We start from the raw sequence: 16,985 nt of genomic DNA, 5'->3' as shown, positions 1-16,985 counted from the left end.
TCACTGAAACATAAGTTCAATTATTTAACATACAAAAAAAATTATACCAAAACGATAGTATAACAACAAATTCTTTGTATCAAACTCGTTTAAACATATTTTCTCAATTATACGTTTTGTCCCATGCGTAATATATCTAGAATTTAACATTTGATCTGAACAAATTATTATCTGTTTTTAATGAATTATCAATTATTATTACAAAACACAATTGATTATGTACAGTGTTATGTTAAGACACATTTAATTAGATTATATTTTCCCTTTTTATGAATTAGTTTCATTTAATGATGAGTGAAATTATTTTTGGGGTTTTTTTATATGTGAATTCATGTTTTATTAATTAATCGGTTGAATTTTTTTGTGTTTTTTATGTGTTTTTTGAAAAAAGATTTTATTTGTGTGTTTTTTTAAATTTTTTTGGAATTATTAATCATTTGTATTTATAATAAATATTTTTTGTTTTAAATAATTATTTTACATTGATAATATTTAGTCGTTCATTTTTTAATAATAAATAAATTTGTTTTTTTTTATAATATTATTATCGACACAATTGAACAAATTTCATTATAATTAAAAAATTGTTTTTTTTTTTTTATTAAATTCATTCTAATCATTTTGTGGAGTTTAAATGAACATTTTAAGAATAAATTCAGGTTTCATTTATATATTGAAATTAAAAAATGGAACTATTGAAAAATTCATGTTAGTATTTTCTTTTATCGATATTTTTTTTAAAAAGGATTATGATTCTCTTTTTGAACATCCTAATATGCTTTTTTTCATGCCTCCTCTTGTGAAGTCTCCATCTTCACCATCTCAAATGCCTTAGGATCCTTTTTCACTGTGTCATTCACAATCACCTCAAGCTCTTCTGTTCTTCTTTTTTGTTTTCTCCATCGAACAGTCAGAATAACAATAACCACAAGCAGCATAATGCACACAATGCACACAATTATTACAATAATCGGCCATATAGATTTTTCTTTGTCTCCACCTTCAACAATCGTTTCATCTCCCTTTGGATCAGATTCGCTTGCATTCTTCAGAATAAATGACTGTGTGGAAGAAGGATTCTCTGCATTTCCAAACAAAATATGAACACTCACTTCCACTTCATTTCCACAACTGCTGATAAGATCTTTTTCCACACTTCCTTCAACTTCTCTTTCTGACAAGAATCCATTTGAATCAAAATCATAATGTTCAATCTCTTTCTCTTCTCCAAAACACTTCACAACCGAGAATGACATATTACATGGTACAAGAAGCATTCCTTTGAATGTCAGTTTCATTCTATCTCCTTCTTCTTTTGCCTCTACACTCTCCAACACAGGAATGAAGAATGATGAATCTCTCTCAGAAACAATCCCTTCAAAACTGCACCCTTCATTCAACATCCAAAGTGAGGAGTTATCATTCAATCCATCTCCTCCCTTCAAACTCACCACATTCAATGTTCCAGAATCTGAGCAGATGATGTTTCTTCTCAATGATGGATATCCTTCTATTGTGGGATTATTGTTTGAGAAATTCCCTGCTTCAATAATCACACTTCCTCCACTCAATGATATTCCACCATCTGGTGAATTCGAGATTGTTGTATCTTTCATTATCACTGAACTCTTCACAACATCCACAACAGATCCATCCCATCTGCAAAACTCTTCGCCTCTTCCATCATCCTCATTCTCATCCTTTCCTTCTCTTTCTTCTCTTTCCTCTCCTTCCTCTCCATCAAACACACACGATCCAACACTCACATCCACACACTCACATATCCTCATCACCCTTCCTCTCTTGTTTGTGCTCCAGCATTTCGCAAAGGAACAGTTCAGCACACTCAACCCCCTTTCAGCTCCATCCATCTTCATCACGCTTCCTTCAGAAGCCACTGACATATTCTCAAACTTCACTTCCTTCATCTCTGCCTTCGCTTTTCCCCCAACTCTCACAACTTCCTCCTCACACTCGATATTCGATATTCGTGTCTCAGCAATTGACACACACGATTCTCCACAGGATGACAGAAGTGGCACAGCTGAATGAATTCCACTGAACAACGTTTCGCTCATCTTCAGCTCTCCACTCTCCACATCAAGAATCATCCTCTCCATCACAAGATCCATTGTTGACAAGCTGAAAATGCACTCTGAAATCTCCAATCTCCCATCCTTCTCTTTCAAAACACTCTCCTCAACCCCTTCAAATCCCTCTCCAAACACAAACTGGCACCTCTCCACCACACACTCATTCACAAACACAATCACACTCCTCTCCTCTCCTCTTCCCTCTATCTTCCCACAAAAATGCACTGTCGCCTTCTCCCTCCGAATCGACACCATCCTCACATCCCCAATCACACATCCCTCTCCCATCATCCCTTCCCCATCAATAAGAATCATATTCACAACACTTCGTTCGATGTGCTGCACAGCATTCCCAATGCTCTCACACGGATTGCTCTGTGCTCCACACTGTCTGCTGTCACTCCCATTCACACACAAACACCTGTGAAGAATAATAGAATGTGATCAGCGGAATCAGATCAACATCAACTTTCCCTTCTCCATCGCTCCCACACATCGACTTCTCCCCCTTCAGCGCCTCCTGGCTGAAGTCCAGTCCAAAAAGTCTTTCATTCAGCTGCAACTCAATCGAGTCACACCGGATGAACACATCCTTCCCCACAAATGCATCATTCATCATGAATCGGATGCTCTCCAATCTCAGCCCAAGTGGTGGCATTTCCGTGTTGGAGCATTCCCCATTCGGATCAAGCGCATCAATCATCATCCCTCCTCCCCTTCCATTCCCTGTCGAGCACACACACATCCCAAACGAACACCCACTCACTTTCACCTCCGACTCTCCTCTCTTCATCAGCATCTTCATCCCTCCGCCTTCTGTGCTTCTCTCGCTCATGCACTTCGTCAGCACACACCCTTCAATCACACACTCCATCCCTGATGAGAACGATCCCACACTCATCACACTTGCCCTGTCCTCCAAACATGTGATGTTCACAAATGAGGAGCTGTTCACCCTCACTCTTTGTTTTGCGTTTTCTCTTGCTTTGTTGATCAACATGCTTGGCGGCAATGGCTGACTCAGCGATATCAGACTCCTTCCTGAAATCGTTGTGTTCGAAGCAGACACATTCATCACATCAATCACTTCCACTTCTGGGGCAAACTCTAAAAACCCTTTGGCCAGATTGAATTGAGAAAGGGTGCAATCCTCAATCACCACATTCCCTCTATCTGCGATTGCCAATGAATATTTCGTTTCCTTTGTTGAATCCTCACAAACAAATGAGCATCTCATGATTGAAAGTGATGTTGCAGAGGATGAAGTTGAGTGAATGAGTGATGAATGTCCTCCCAATTCATTTGGCAGAGAAAATGTTAGGTTTGTGAAAGAAGCAACAACATTCGATGATATCATTCCTCCCCCTTCTCCTCCTTCACCTTCATTCCTTCCTTCCTCACTCACTTTCAAATTTGTTCCTTCTTTCTCTCCTTCAATTGACACAATCGAAGTTTTTGAAGAAGATGATGATGATAAAAATGATATTCCTTTTTCAAGCAGTCCTGATCCAACAATGTTGATGTGTGATTCCCCTTCTCCAAGTGGTTCATATCTCAGTGATATCAAGTGCTCAATCGATGAACATGGTGCTTCAGAAAACCCACACCCGCTGAAGTCTCCTCCTTTTTCTTTCGAAACAAACCCATCTCCACTCCAGTTCATCCACAAATACACAACCAATGGAATCACATATCCCTCCTCTCCTGTTGTCTTCCTCTCCCATCCACACAACTCATCCAATGACCCCAACTCCTCTGAATCCATCTCCCATTTCAGGTGCTCCTTGTTCACAATTTCACTCAGATTCCATCCTGAAACAAACGCATTCTTCCCTTTCCAGGCTTTGCATCTCTCAAATTCCATTCCTTCAAGCACAAATAATCCAAACTCTTCAGGAAGCTCAACAAACATCCCTCCTCCAATTCCTCTTCCTCCCTCTTCGCTATCCTCTGATGGAACTTCACATCCAGAAAAATTCACATTTTTCATTTCCAAACTCCCTCCCTTCCCCACTGATATCATCATCCCTCCTCCTTTCATCCCACTTCTACCCGAACATATCGATGAAAAATTGCATTCTTCAACTATTGCACTTCCTCCTTCTTCATTCATCCCAACATTCAAACATCCCCCATCTCCTCCAGTTATTTCCACTCCTCTCACTCTGCTATTCAAAATCTCCAGTTTCACTCCAGCAGTCATTGATATTGGTGATTTCCCATTCAATGTCACTGAACTTTCCATCACAAATCCATCAACAATCAGATTCCCTCCTGTCATGTCAATGATGCTGTATCCTATCTTTCCATCAGTCAATGCCCCACTTTCAAATGAGACTGAACAGTTCGTCACATTGAGTGTTGATGTTGAATGGATGAATGCACTTCTCCTCGAATTCAACTGACCTTTCAATACAAATGATAGTCTCCTCATTGTCAGTGAACTCGAACATCCAACAAGCCAATCTTGTGTGGCTGATCCTCCATCACTCACATTCACTCGCATCATCTCCCCTTCCTCCGATAAAGATGACACTATTCTGCCTGAAATACTCACACCAAATGAAGAGATTTCAATTTCATCCTTTATTGAAGAAGATGAGACAACCTCGATTTCTTTTGAACTTTCACTCATTCTTGAGTTCGCACAATAATCAACTGTCAAACACCCAAACCCTTCAAACCCACAATGGTTGTGGTCCATCCCATTTCCTCCACTCCCATCAACAATCACTTTTGTCCCCATTGTGCACAAATACACAAACAGTGGAATCACTCCACTTTCATCTCCATTCTCACTCCCACTTAGCTTCAACACATCTGATGGAATGGCAGTTGCGTCAAAAAAGGCGAATGTGTCTGTATTCACTTTTGACTCCAACAAAACACCACTCCCACAACACACAAACACATCCTTTCCATATTCAGCTTCATTCTCCTTTACTTTCGAAAACTCAACATCCTGTCCAATTGTCAATCCACATCCTCCACTCTCCATCACCACCATCATCCCTCCTCCTCTCCCTCCATTTCCTTCAATACCCATTGCAACACATCCATCAATCACACTCGACCCATTCATCGCAACTTCTCCATTTCCTTGCAAACAAACATATATTCCCCCTCCATTCCCATTCTCACATACACATTGCTCTATTGTTGTGTTGCTCACAGCAAATATCTCCCCTTCCTTCACACTCTTTGCCACAACCACCCCATCTCCTTCTGTCAGATTCACATTTCGAACTGTCACATTTGACAGAAAGCTCTCGTCTGAAGCATCCTCTGTTGATGATGGCTCAGCAAACAGATGTTGGCTCACTTTCATGTTTTTTATCTCCACGTCGGTCATTGTCATCTGTGAAAGTTTCACAAAAAGCACAGATGAAGTCATAATTTTCGCTTCGGCAACACTCGAAGAGATCAACACATCCTCCAGCGATAGTGAACCACTCCTTTCAGAAACAACAAATACACTCGGACTGGAATCTCTTTCCGAGTTGTGATCAATTCCCACATGTCCCACCTCCAATTTCCCACTCAAAACTCTGAACAATGTTGTTGAAGATGGAGATAAAGATTTCGTCCCAATCACGCTCACTGTATTTCCTTTCCCCAAAACAGAAATTTTCTTCGATTCAATGGATATTTCTGTCTCTTCATCGCAATGATTCCCTTCCAACAGAGTGATTGACAAGACTGCCTGCGTTGCACTCCAATTGACTGCAATGCCAATGGCGTGGCATGCAGTTAACTCATCTGTTCCGCACAATTCGTCTTCAACTTCTCCCTCAACAGCAACAAAACGGTGAAGTACTCCACTCTTTAGCCAATCCTTTTTTGAAGTTTGGTCATTTGACCAACTACCTCCCGTAAAATCATATCTGTAGCACAATCTCTTTTCATTTGTGTTTGTGGTGTAACATTCATAGAATGGATTGTTTGAAGATAAATAAAAATTGTGGAGATCATAATAAATCACGTCATGGCCAAATGGCAGATCTCTTGAACATCTACAGCTGTGAAAGAAAAGGAAGAAACAACAAATTTCATCGTTTTGTGTTATTTGTCTGAAGGGGTACAAATCCAATCCCCCACCATGAGAAGTTGCTGAACACGAAACAAACCGAATATCACTCATTTTGAATTCTGTTGCGGGTGTATTACCACAATACAAACCTCCGCCATATGAGCCAAAAACTGAACACGAATTGAAGCTGCAGTCACACATACATGCACTCTCTCCTTCTCCTTTTTCATCTTCAACGCATCCTTGTGCTGAAACCTGAAAATTATCCAATCTCAAACCTTCTCCTTGACTATTTGCTTTACAATTCTGGAATTCACATCGACAGATTCTTGTACATGATGAAATTGAAAAAGCGAACAATCCTCCTCCATATTGATTTTGTGCAGTACAATTAGAAAACAAATTATTTACGATATAAACTGATTTGATTGAATGGCACATAATTCCACCTCCACGACTATTTGCAAAACATCCATTGAATATGCAATTCGAAACGAAAAGTTCTCCAGAACTGAGATTATACATGCAGATCGCACCTCCACTCGATATTCCGTCTGAAACAGAATCGTCAGATCCAGATGCCCTCGATCCGTTCCACTCACACCAAATAAATGAATTAACAACATCGTCCGTTGTGTTTTGTCTCCCTGGCTTCAATGGGTTTTCTTTGCTTCCAATGAATTCAATATTTCTTGTCCCACAGCATCCAACAAACGAGGTGTTTGAGGCAGTCAGAGAGGCAAATGGGTTGTTCAGGGAATGGACAATCCCACCATCATACACATCACAAATCGAAGAAAATGAACAGCTGCTCATCAAAATTGATGTTTTTCAAAAGGAGGTGGTCGGATATAAACATGTTTCATTTGCTGTTGAGATATTGAAAAAAAGTCAGTTGAAAGAGGAATACAAGGGGAATGAAGGGCAATAAGATGAATGGTGCGGATTGTACAAAAAATGATGAAAAATCCGACGAGCAAATTAATACTTTGCAATTGTCAGAAAGATTCTCTTCAAATGATTTGGAAGAGAAAACGGAAGGGGATGGTAAAAGGAGATTATAGGGGAACACGAATTTTTCATATTTTTTATTATAAACGGACATAAAATAGTATAAGAATCATTTATTAATTAATTAAAATTTGAGATCATCAATCATAAAAATTTCTTTTTTTCAATCAAAACATTTTGATCTGACCCAGTATTTTTTTAATAATTTGGGTAAAAATCATAAAAAATCTCCACATTAATAGATTGGTTTAGGTTCTAGGGTTAGCAAAACAAATATTGGGTTTAGGGTTTGTTCCCGTTCTTCTTTTTAGGGTTAGCACTCAAAAATAACATGAAAATTTATTGATCTATCCCATAAATATTAAGAAACCTTGATTATTATTTATCAAACAATTTGATGATCTCAAATTTTTATTAATTAATAAATGATTTATATACTACAAAGAATTCGTTAATAAAAAAAAAATATGAAAAATTCGTGTTCACCTATAATATACATTTACCAAGGGGATTTCTGTGAAAATGAAGGAAATAATTCTGGTGAAATGTTTGAAAACAGCCCACAGCTAGCAAATAAATTGAATAATGATGTGTAACTTTCGATTCTAATTGTGCATTCACTCAGCGACACAAAATTCGTTCTCTCAGCCATTATATAATTGTTTTTTTTGTTTTGAAACAGTTTTAGCAAATAGAATCTTATCGATGAATTGGCCATTAGCAAGCATCCTCTGATTTTTCATCCATGGTCCAGTTCATTTTTTTCCATCATTTTCATTTTATTTATTACGCAAGCAACACCTTTCTTCTCCTTCTGATTTCTTTCATTGTTTATATTTTTATTATCAATTTTCATCATCTTTCTGCTTTAATGGTTTTCTCCTATGTGATCATTGATTTCTTCAGAACTTGAATCACTCCTTGATGCTCCATTCTCACAGTCATTGGGCTCATTCATAAATTCATATCCTGTGTAATTCAGTTTTCTTTGGATCATATATTTCTCTGTAAAGCATTCATCATTATTTGTGGTGATGACACATGTGCATTGAACACAAATAATAAAATCGATGAATCCTATTTCCAGCTATTCAAGAATCATTTAGAAATGGATTTGTTCATTTTTTTCTTTTATTATTTCTTTTTTTATATGTGTGGAACAATATTCAGAAATTTTTTTGTTTTGACCAATTTGTGAATACAGTCATAATCTTAGGATAACTCCTTTTATTCTCTTATATTTCTATCAATACGTACACTATCCAATTTGATTCATCAAGAACAAAATCAAAACACACAATAATGTATTTCATCAAGCTTGAAGGGGTGAAATGTCAGAAATATTTGTTAATTGAATTTGATTTGAGAAAAAAAAGAAAGAAGAATACAGCAATGTTTCAAGACTTAAAGATGAATGTCTACAAAAAACTTCAAGTTGTTTGTGATGCATTTCAAGGGGATTTGTATTACAAAAAAATGATTTTTCAAAAAGAATTGAATCAAATATTTTGAGTTCTTCAAGTGCTAATAATTCTTTTTTTCTGATTTGTGAAAGATATGATACGATGTATTTATTTCATAGAATAATTTGTGAATAAATAGAAAACTGACTATTTGGAATTATTTCGCAGATATTTGTGTTTAAGAAAATAAAGATTGAAATCAAAATCGTTAATTAATAAAACTGAAAAGATCTCTGAAATGCATTCATGAAATATATAAACGTTATGAAATGCTTTCATTTTGTCACATTTCCATAATGGTTTTAACAATGATTTTTTGGAATATCTGGGAAAATTTTTCTTCAATTTCAATACTGATCTCTTCTTGAAAAAATAATATTTTGGATTTTATTCATACAAGTGGAACAAAATTTTAAAGTGAACTCCATTACAGTTACAAAGCTTGAAAAACATTTCTCATTTGTCTCTTTATTTTTAATGTGGGACATCGAATACTTAAAAATGGTAAATAGCATCAATCAATTGTTGTTATCCGTTGAAGTTCCTGGTGTGATACTTCATTTTGTGACTTGAACTTTATTCGACAATGTTATAGTTATTTATGGACCTGGAAATTGGCCATTAATTTTTTTATTTATCATAACATTTTTCAGTCTTCTTGTATCTACATTGCAAATGACATACATTTGCAAGAAAGGGCTAAATAAAAACAAACTCAAATTCACGTTGTTTTTATTCATTACACTGTTTCTGTTTTTGAACTCGTTTCTTATTGTTGTGCCTCTTCCATACAGCTTATTCTTATATTTCTTTTTGCCCGAGCAAATGAATAGGCTGTTTTTAAACTTATCGTGGGTGTTCTTCTCTTGGTGGCTTACAAATACATTGCTTGAAAAGACTGTGAATCGAAGAGTCAATGTTGCATTTCATTTCATTTCAGTTGTAACTTTAACTGTTCTTCATCTTATAAGTCTTATCGTTTCGTTGTCCACATTCGTTTGTTTTTCTTTTATTTATTTATCTATTTATTTTTCCGTTATTTATTGCAATTTGTTTTCTTCAATTGATTTTTTCAAATAGGAAGAGCATCCTTCGTTAACTTACGATCAAGATGAAAGCTCACCAGATGTATTATCGAATGCGACTATTGTCAACATTATTATGCTCTCGATAGTTCTTCTTGCAATAATTTGGGTATTGGCTCTTTTGATCCATCTTTTCTTTGCAACCCCACGGGCTTCAAGAAAGGAATCAATAAAAAGTGGAAAGAGGAATGCCAATGCAGGTCTGTGCAAAAGTGAAACACAAATTATATCAACAAGAGGATTAAAAGACATGGGTTCAGACAATTCAGAATTATCTCCTTTGGATCAAAGAAAAGTTGAGAAAGAGAAGTTGCAAAAGACTGCATTTGAATCGACATCAATATTTTATCGAAGAATTCAGACATTATTTTTTATTCCGACTGTTATTGTATTTTTTGTGTATGCATTGCATATTGTATCAATGATTCTTATTGTATTGGACAAGAATCCGTACTATGGAGAAATGCAACTGCAATCTAATTTGTGTTCAGAATACTCACCGACATCTGATATGAGCAGTGAGCAATACAAATCTTGGTGTGGTTGATATTTGTGCTTTGAAATTTTGTGTTGTTTCATTGTTGCTGCCTTTTGATGAATTTGTTTATCTCCATTGAGGAAGATGCGAAAATTATATTCTTTCCATTTTTTTTTTCAATTGTTTGCATTTTCCAAAAATTAATAGATCATGATTGTTTTTTTTAATACTTGCGATTTCTTCATATGTGTTTTTTTTTTTATAGTGTCGCCTTCAGTTTTCTATATCTATTTTACTCAATGATTATGGACATCATGCCTGCTTCCGCTTTTCTTCTGTTTAATGCAATGATTGACTCTGAGATTTCTCTGAAAGTTGAGCAGTTCAATAAACTTATCGATCAATTTGCTTCTATTTCTCCTCATTCTCCTTCTGCTATTTCACAATCATCCACATCGTCCTCAAAAAAAGCTTCTTCCTCTTCTTCTTCACTTCATTCATCTCTTCGACCTCCTGCGCCTAACACATTTTTTATTCAACACCTCAGCTCCAACTCTCCTCTTGCCCAGCTGATGATGCTCTCCTCGAAACTTGGCACAACACCGATGACTTTGGCTGATGATGGCATTTCTCCATTCCATCTGGCCACAACTGACATCCCAAACATCAATTCATTGACTGGCCAAGGTGACACTTCTGCTGCCAACTCTGCTGGAAGGCCTCGGATGCCGTCAGCTCAAAGCGATAGAAGAAGAAGCATGGGGCAATCCCAGAAGTTGTATCGCCCGTCACGGCCTCGGGACATGCGAATTGAACACTCTGAAATTAAATCCTTGCCTTCTCATTCTGCTTTATCACAGTCAAAACTGTCAACTGATAGTCATTCGATGGCTGGTGATGCATCTTCTATTGCAACTCCATTCACAATCGCAAACAACCCATCTTCTTCGAATAATTCCCTCTTTTCTGCAAAAGATTCGAGTTCTTCTTATTCTTCTTCATCTGCACATCATCTGAAATCAGCTCATCTTGATCGATTAGGATCAATTGATGAAATCTCGAAAGACGAACAGATTGCAGAAGATGAAGAAGACTACGAATGCGAATACTATCAAGAAGCGTACGGAGAGGAAGAAGAGTGCGAAAGATCTTCAGAGGGAAACAACAACAAAAGGAGAGAAAGAGAAAATAGAGGAAGTTCAGTTAGCAGCAAAATTGACTGGAGGAGGAGAAGCACTGTTCATATGCTTGAGATAACTGATAAAAGAGAAGGTGTGTCTGTTGCAGATGGATGTGGCTCAGTTTATGGGCAAAGCTATGTGGGAAGTGTAATCGGAACATATTTGACTGACCAATGGAACGAAGCAGACGAGCAAGGAATCGACGAAGGAGAAGCACTTTTGGATGATGAGTATGGAGATGAAGACTACAATGAAGGAGATGAGATGTATTTTGAAGCTTATGAAGAAGAGGACGGAAATGGAATGGAGCAGAATGGAAAAAGCAATAACTACATGTATCTGGCTGAACTGGATTGAATTTTTAAGAAAATTTTTCCTTCTTTACATAGAACTGGCTTTACATTGTTTTTATGCAAGTTATTTTATCGAATCTTTTGATGTTTTGATGAATAAACGGTAAATGAGGAAAAAGACAATTTCAAAATATCAATTACAGATTGGTTAGAAGAAAATTGTTTTTTTGAGATTCTTTTTGGATATTTCAGTTTTATAATCAAATTGTATATTTATTCCCTTTTCATTTTGATGTTTTATGTTTTTTAGCATTTGAGTTTATTTTAGTTAGAAATGAATTTTTTTGTTATTTTCAAATTTAAGAAAACAAAAAAGTTTTATGAAATTCGTAAAACTTTCAAACTATTTTGAAAATAAATTCAAAGAAATATGAATGTTATTCTTGTTTTGAAAATATTTTGTTACTGAAAAAAAAACCAGTGAGATATTCATTATTCTTCAGTCATTTTTATCAATAACAATTTTTGTTCTTTTTGAAAAATCGCAAATATTTGAATATCAGTTTTATTTTGATATACTATTTTTTCAAATATCTTCATTCCAAGGGTGGAAAATATAACCTTTCAAGTTTTAATTTTTTATTTTTTATTTTTTTTTTTATTTTTCGCATTCAGCAATTAATCTTTGGATAAATCAGAATTTAAATAATTTTTCTCAGATCTCCAAAAAAATTGGTTTATCATTTCTGTAAACAAACATCATTAAATTTTTATTTAAGATGCTTTGTAGACTCATACGTATTTCAAAATTTTTTCCAATTTTGTTGATAATAATTGTCCACAAAAAGTTAATCAAAAGTGAAAATTTTTTCAATTTCCAACAAGTTAATTTTAAAAATAAAAAACGAATACAAAACAGCATTAGCACCTGAATGATATAGTAATATTCAATAAATCATTCTTTGTTATATCATTTTAACGAAAATATAACAAACAAAGAAATTTAAAAAAAAAAACAAGTTATCAAAAAGGAAGTGCTTAAATCTAATTTCATTTTCACCTTTCAAAATACTTTTCAAACTGAGATCGTAATGAAAAGATTTCCTTCTCTAAGCTATCAAGTTTTTTGAATAAATTGCTGTCAGATGATAATTTCCCATTTTCCCCAAATTCCGTTTGGTCTTGAAGAATGTTTTGAACATAGCGCAAAACCATTTTTCTCATTGAAGTTATAAATCCTTCATCATCAATATCAGACCAAGAAATTTGAACATCACGGCTATTATTCCTCATCAATGAATGGCGTGAATCTGAATGCTCAGAAGAAGATATAGAGGCAGAGTTAACGGAATGGATGGATGCCATATCCGATGTAAATCTGAGAAGAGACTCTAAATGAGAATCCGAATCGAGTGATTCAGATACAAAAGTAACATTAATTGTTACAGAATTCTCTGAAGGAAAGAAAAACGGCGTAAGCAATGAGCATAATGAAAAGTCCTTCATTCCATTGGACAACAATTGATTTATCGAAAAAGCAGAGGACAGATTAGACATTTGCCCAACTGGCAAAGAAGAAGGAACTGAAGAAGAGCTTGCTGAAAAAGTGTCAGAAACAACATTTGGAGAATTTTTGTTTGATTTAAGAAAATTCCACAAATCGTCCATTGATTTCCACTTCAATGTTAATTGAGAGTTTGAGCTTTTCATTGGCATTGAAGAGTTTCTCGATGAAAATAGTTTTGTTTCTTCATTTTGCACAGGAAGAACAGAAGAAGGCACAGAAGAGGTGCAATTCTTTGTTTTTCCTTCTGAAGCAAATCCAAATCTCGAGCGGGAATTCAAAGTTTGCAGAGAAGATGAACTTCTGTTGCTCTTTTGCTGCTGCGAGGAAGACTGTGGCAGTGTTCTTCCATCATTTTGAGGAGCATTCGAAGCAGAAATCAAGTCTGCCAAATCTGAACTTGCGTTGACCAAATCAAATGGCAGAGTGACAAATGCAATGCGAGTTCTCCTTTTCTCAAATGAGCCATCAAATTTCATTTGCTGCTTAATATCTCTGTCCGATGTGTTGCTGCAGCCATCCAAAGAGCCATGTTCTTCAACAGTAATAATCACACTTAAAGACAGCCCGCCCTTTTGAGCGCTTTTTGGCTGAATTGAAGTTTTCTGCTGGAATATATCGGGAACATAGTGCGCTTGCTGATGGAATAGAGAAGTGCATTGCTCTCCTAATTCAGACACAACTGCTTCAACATCATCCATACTTCTGATATAACAGCCCTGAGGTGTTGATGCAATCTGAGAACAAAACAGATCCATTGTAGAAATCGTAGAAAAGCCGTTTTCTTTGGCATTTCTAGAAAACTGCAAGTAGTTTTTCTGAGGCTTAATCAAATATCTTCTTTCGTTTGTGTGTGCATTTACAAGCCATGCATCCAATCGAACTGTGCAATTGTTAAGAAAATAGTCAGAAGAAGATTGACCAGAGGATAATGATGGAGATGTTTGCGAAATCTGTGAAGTCTTCTGAGCACGAAATGTTTGAGACACAATTGGAGAGCAAGCAGAAAGCGACTGAAGCGAAGGTGAAGCAAACCCAGACACGCGCGACAAAATGGTGCAGAATGTGGAGTGGAGAATTCCCCGATGCCACTGGTTGCCAAAGAGAGCAGAGACAGACGGCGGCAAGCAAGAGCCGCAAAGGCAGCTTGTGCACGAAATAGACTGAGCTGTTGATGCACCAGAAGTGTGTTTGTGAGCAGGAGGCACAGAGGAAGACGTCAACAAGAAAGAGGCGTCTGTTCCTCGACTCAGCGCAGATTCGACAACTGGATGCATCACAAAAGAAAACAAAGAATCTGGACGTGATTGAGATTCAGAGAGCAGAGCATCGACAGGAAATGAAAGTGTCTCCACTTCACGTGACGAGGCTGCAGAAGAAGAAGCAGAAACAGAACAAGAAGGAGAAGAGAAAGAAGGAGAAATAGCTGAAGTTAACTTTGCTTCTTTTGTATTTGATTGAAGCGGAGGCCGATTGGGACGGGAAGGTGATGGTATTCTTGTCTTGCTTTGGAGAGGAGGTAGGAGACTCCCAGAGGCAGAACGAGTTAATGTTCTCTTTCCAGTCGAAAGATCATTTACGCAAGGTGGAGTTTGTGAGCGAGGAGGAAATTCTTTGTTGATGGAGTATTTCACTCGCTTGAAAGTGATTGCGGAATTTGCTTGATCGAATGATATTTTCGGTTCTGCGCACACATCTTGGAGTATATTAGAGACAGAATTCGAGTTTGAATATCGACAGACAATTGAAGTGATATGACTGCTGTCCAACTGTGATTCTCTTCTTGTTGACGAAGAATTTTCAGCTTGGCAAGGCATAGGCATTGAAGGAGCAATTGAGCTCTGAACTTTTTGAGTGATTCTGTCTTTTTCGCAGATAGGAGATAAAGAAATAACTGCTGGATGTTCTGAAGGTGATAAAGCAAAAGAAGTTGGAGTTGGCAGCTGACTAGGCACTGGAATAGATCCACTAGTAGATAAAGAGCTGAACGATGAAGGTGAAAGAGAAGAAACTAAAAGTGAAGAGTGCTGTGGAATTGGCTGTGAAGCAGGATGAGCAACAGATGATAGAGTTGAAAATGGAGATTGTGTCGGAAACGAAGATGGAAGTGATGAAATCGATGAAGATAGAGAAACGACATTAGTCTGAGTTCCGCTTTTATTTTCCAATTCGTGAGAAACAAGTGTAAAATTATCAGGTTGTAATGGCTTTGGATAGGGTTTTGGAACGGTAGGCGAAACAGACAAAGTCGAAGAAATAGAAGAATTGAGCGAATGGATTGGCGACTTCGCGACAAAGCGCGATTCCTGCGAATCACACCTTATTGGGGATACAAGGGAAACTGAATTTGGATCAGGAGGGCTTGTCAATGGATTTGATGTTGGAGTTTTCAAATCCTCCGAAGAATTACTACATTTTTCAGAGGCTTTTGAATCCAACATTTGTTGTGAATTAGAAAATGGAGTAGAAGAAGATAAGACGTATGGTTCAAGTGTCTCACCATTGAGTGCAACAAGAGGAGAAGAAGAAATACAACTTAACTCAATTGTTGGACTGCAATTGCTATTGATTCTGTTTTCTTCTTTTCCTTTGCTAAATGCAGCGTATTTTGAAGATGCTATTGCTGAATCAGGAGAAAGGCATAATGTTGAACTTTTAACGGATTCGCATTCGTTTGCTCTTGATTTGGATAAATTGTCAATTCCTTTTAAAACGTCTAATTGTTCCAAAGTTGATGTCATCGTTTGCCGAATTTTTTTTGTAATGAATAACCTGCATTTTTCTTGCGGGAAAATGATTGATCAATCACGTTCGCATATTTACAAAAATGCAAACAATGATTATGTTTCCATAAAAATCCATATATATTTCACATAAAGTTTCTTGAAAAATATTTTTATTGTAAATTCATCAAGTTTTTTCAAAGAAAATGTTCTTGAAAAGAAAGTCTCAAATTAATTTATGGTTCCAAAATGGAAAAATATCCTCGATAAAAAATATTATTTTGAAAAGAGTTTGATAACGTATATCTTTCACAGGTTTTCGTCCCATAAAAATAATATCAAATTCATGGATAAATATTGCCATGTTTACGAAGAAAAGGCTTAATCAAATCGGACTGCCGAATGATATAAAGCCATTCAGTTCTGATGGAGCGCATTTATTTCCTCAAAATCCACTAATTGGAACAAACAATTTGCATGTTAATGTTGATGGATTACCTCGAACAGGAAAGACTCAGCTGATACGCGCACTTAGCGGAGAAGAATTCACATCAAATTATATTCCAACAAAAACTATTCAAAGAAAGCAAGTGAAGATTGATGTTCCAGGTTTGACTTTTTATTAACACTTAATTCCTTTGTTCATTGTAGTTGGAAACATTTGTTTTAAATAAACACAGGATACGAAGAAAAAATAAATATAAATGTATGAATAATGGCTATTTATTGTTTTGAATTGAATTTTTATATTTGCTTTGAAATGCTATTTCAAAATATTAATTCACAGTTAATTGACAGATGCATGAATCAGAAAAATATAGAACAAAATGATGCGAAATCGTACTGTGATGAAGAAACAAATGCAATCATTTTTATATGTAATCCAAGCAAACGGAAGACTGTTAACTACGTGGAAGAGCACATTAGAAAAGCATCTCCTTCAATCCCAATTGCTATTTTGATAAATTTTATCGATGAACATTTGAATGATTCTAAAATTCTGTCAATTGAATCAATATTTTCTCCTTCTTTTTTGGAACTGATTGCGGAAAGACACGACAATG

At 36.1% G+C, this 16,985-nt stretch overlaps 5 protein-coding genes across 5 annotated transcripts; 2 read left to right on the top strand and 3 right to left on the bottom strand.

The window, feature by feature from the left end:
* Positions 1-785: 785 nt before the first annotated feature.
* Positions 786-2,408, bottom strand: MONOS_7347 (uncharacterized protein; the record flags this gene model as incomplete). Its single annotated transcript, XM_067877663.1, has 1 exon — positions 786-2,408. One exon carries the CDS (start codon positions 2,406-2,408, stop codon positions 786-788), a length of 1,623 nt encoding a protein of 540 aa, XP_067726546.1.
* An 82-nt stretch (positions 2,409-2,490) lies between these two features.
* Positions 2,491-6,234, bottom strand: MONOS_7346 (uncharacterized protein; the record flags this gene model as incomplete). Its single annotated transcript, XM_067877662.1, has 2 exons — positions 2,491-6,112; positions 6,221-6,234. The coding sequence occupies 2 exons, from the start codon at positions 6,232-6,234 to the stop codon at positions 2,491-2,493; spliced, it is 3,636 nt and encodes a 1,211-aa protein (XP_067726545.1).
* Positions 6,235-6,604: 370 nt separating this feature from the next.
* MONOS_7345 (uncharacterized protein) lies at positions 6,605-7,054 on the top strand (the record flags this gene model as incomplete). The annotated part of the gene is made up of 1 exon (XM_067877661.1): positions 6,605-7,054. One exon carries the CDS (start codon positions 6,605-6,607, stop codon positions 7,052-7,054), a length of 450 nt encoding a protein of 149 aa, XP_067726544.1.
* Positions 7,055-9,422: 2,368 nt separating this feature from the next.
* Positions 9,423-11,698, top strand: MONOS_7344 (uncharacterized protein; the record flags this gene model as incomplete). The annotated part of the gene is made up of 3 exons (XM_067877660.1): positions 9,423-9,593; positions 9,678-10,219; positions 10,426-11,698. The coding sequence occupies 3 exons, from the start codon at positions 9,423-9,425 to the stop codon at positions 11,696-11,698; spliced, it is 1,986 nt and encodes a 661-aa protein (XP_067726543.1).
* Positions 11,699-12,690: 992 nt separating this feature from the next.
* MONOS_7343 (uncharacterized protein) lies at positions 12,691-15,939 on the bottom strand (the record flags this gene model as incomplete). Its single annotated transcript, XM_067877659.1, has 1 exon — positions 12,691-15,939. One exon carries the CDS (start codon positions 15,937-15,939, stop codon positions 12,691-12,693), a length of 3,249 nt encoding a protein of 1,082 aa, XP_067726542.1.
* Positions 15,940-16,985: the final 1,046 nt, after the last annotated feature.

This window comes from Monocercomonoides exilis, assembly GCF_001643675.1.
Source record: "Monocercomonoides exilis strain PA203 chromosome Unknown scaffold25-1336746, whole genome shotgun sequence".
In the NCBI taxonomy this organism is placed as follows: domain Eukaryota; phylum Preaxostyla; order Oxymonadida; family Polymastigidae; genus Monocercomonoides; species Monocercomonoides exilis.
The sequence above is the reverse complement of the archived record's forward strand: the minus strand, read 5'-3'. Positions and strand labels throughout refer to the sequence as shown.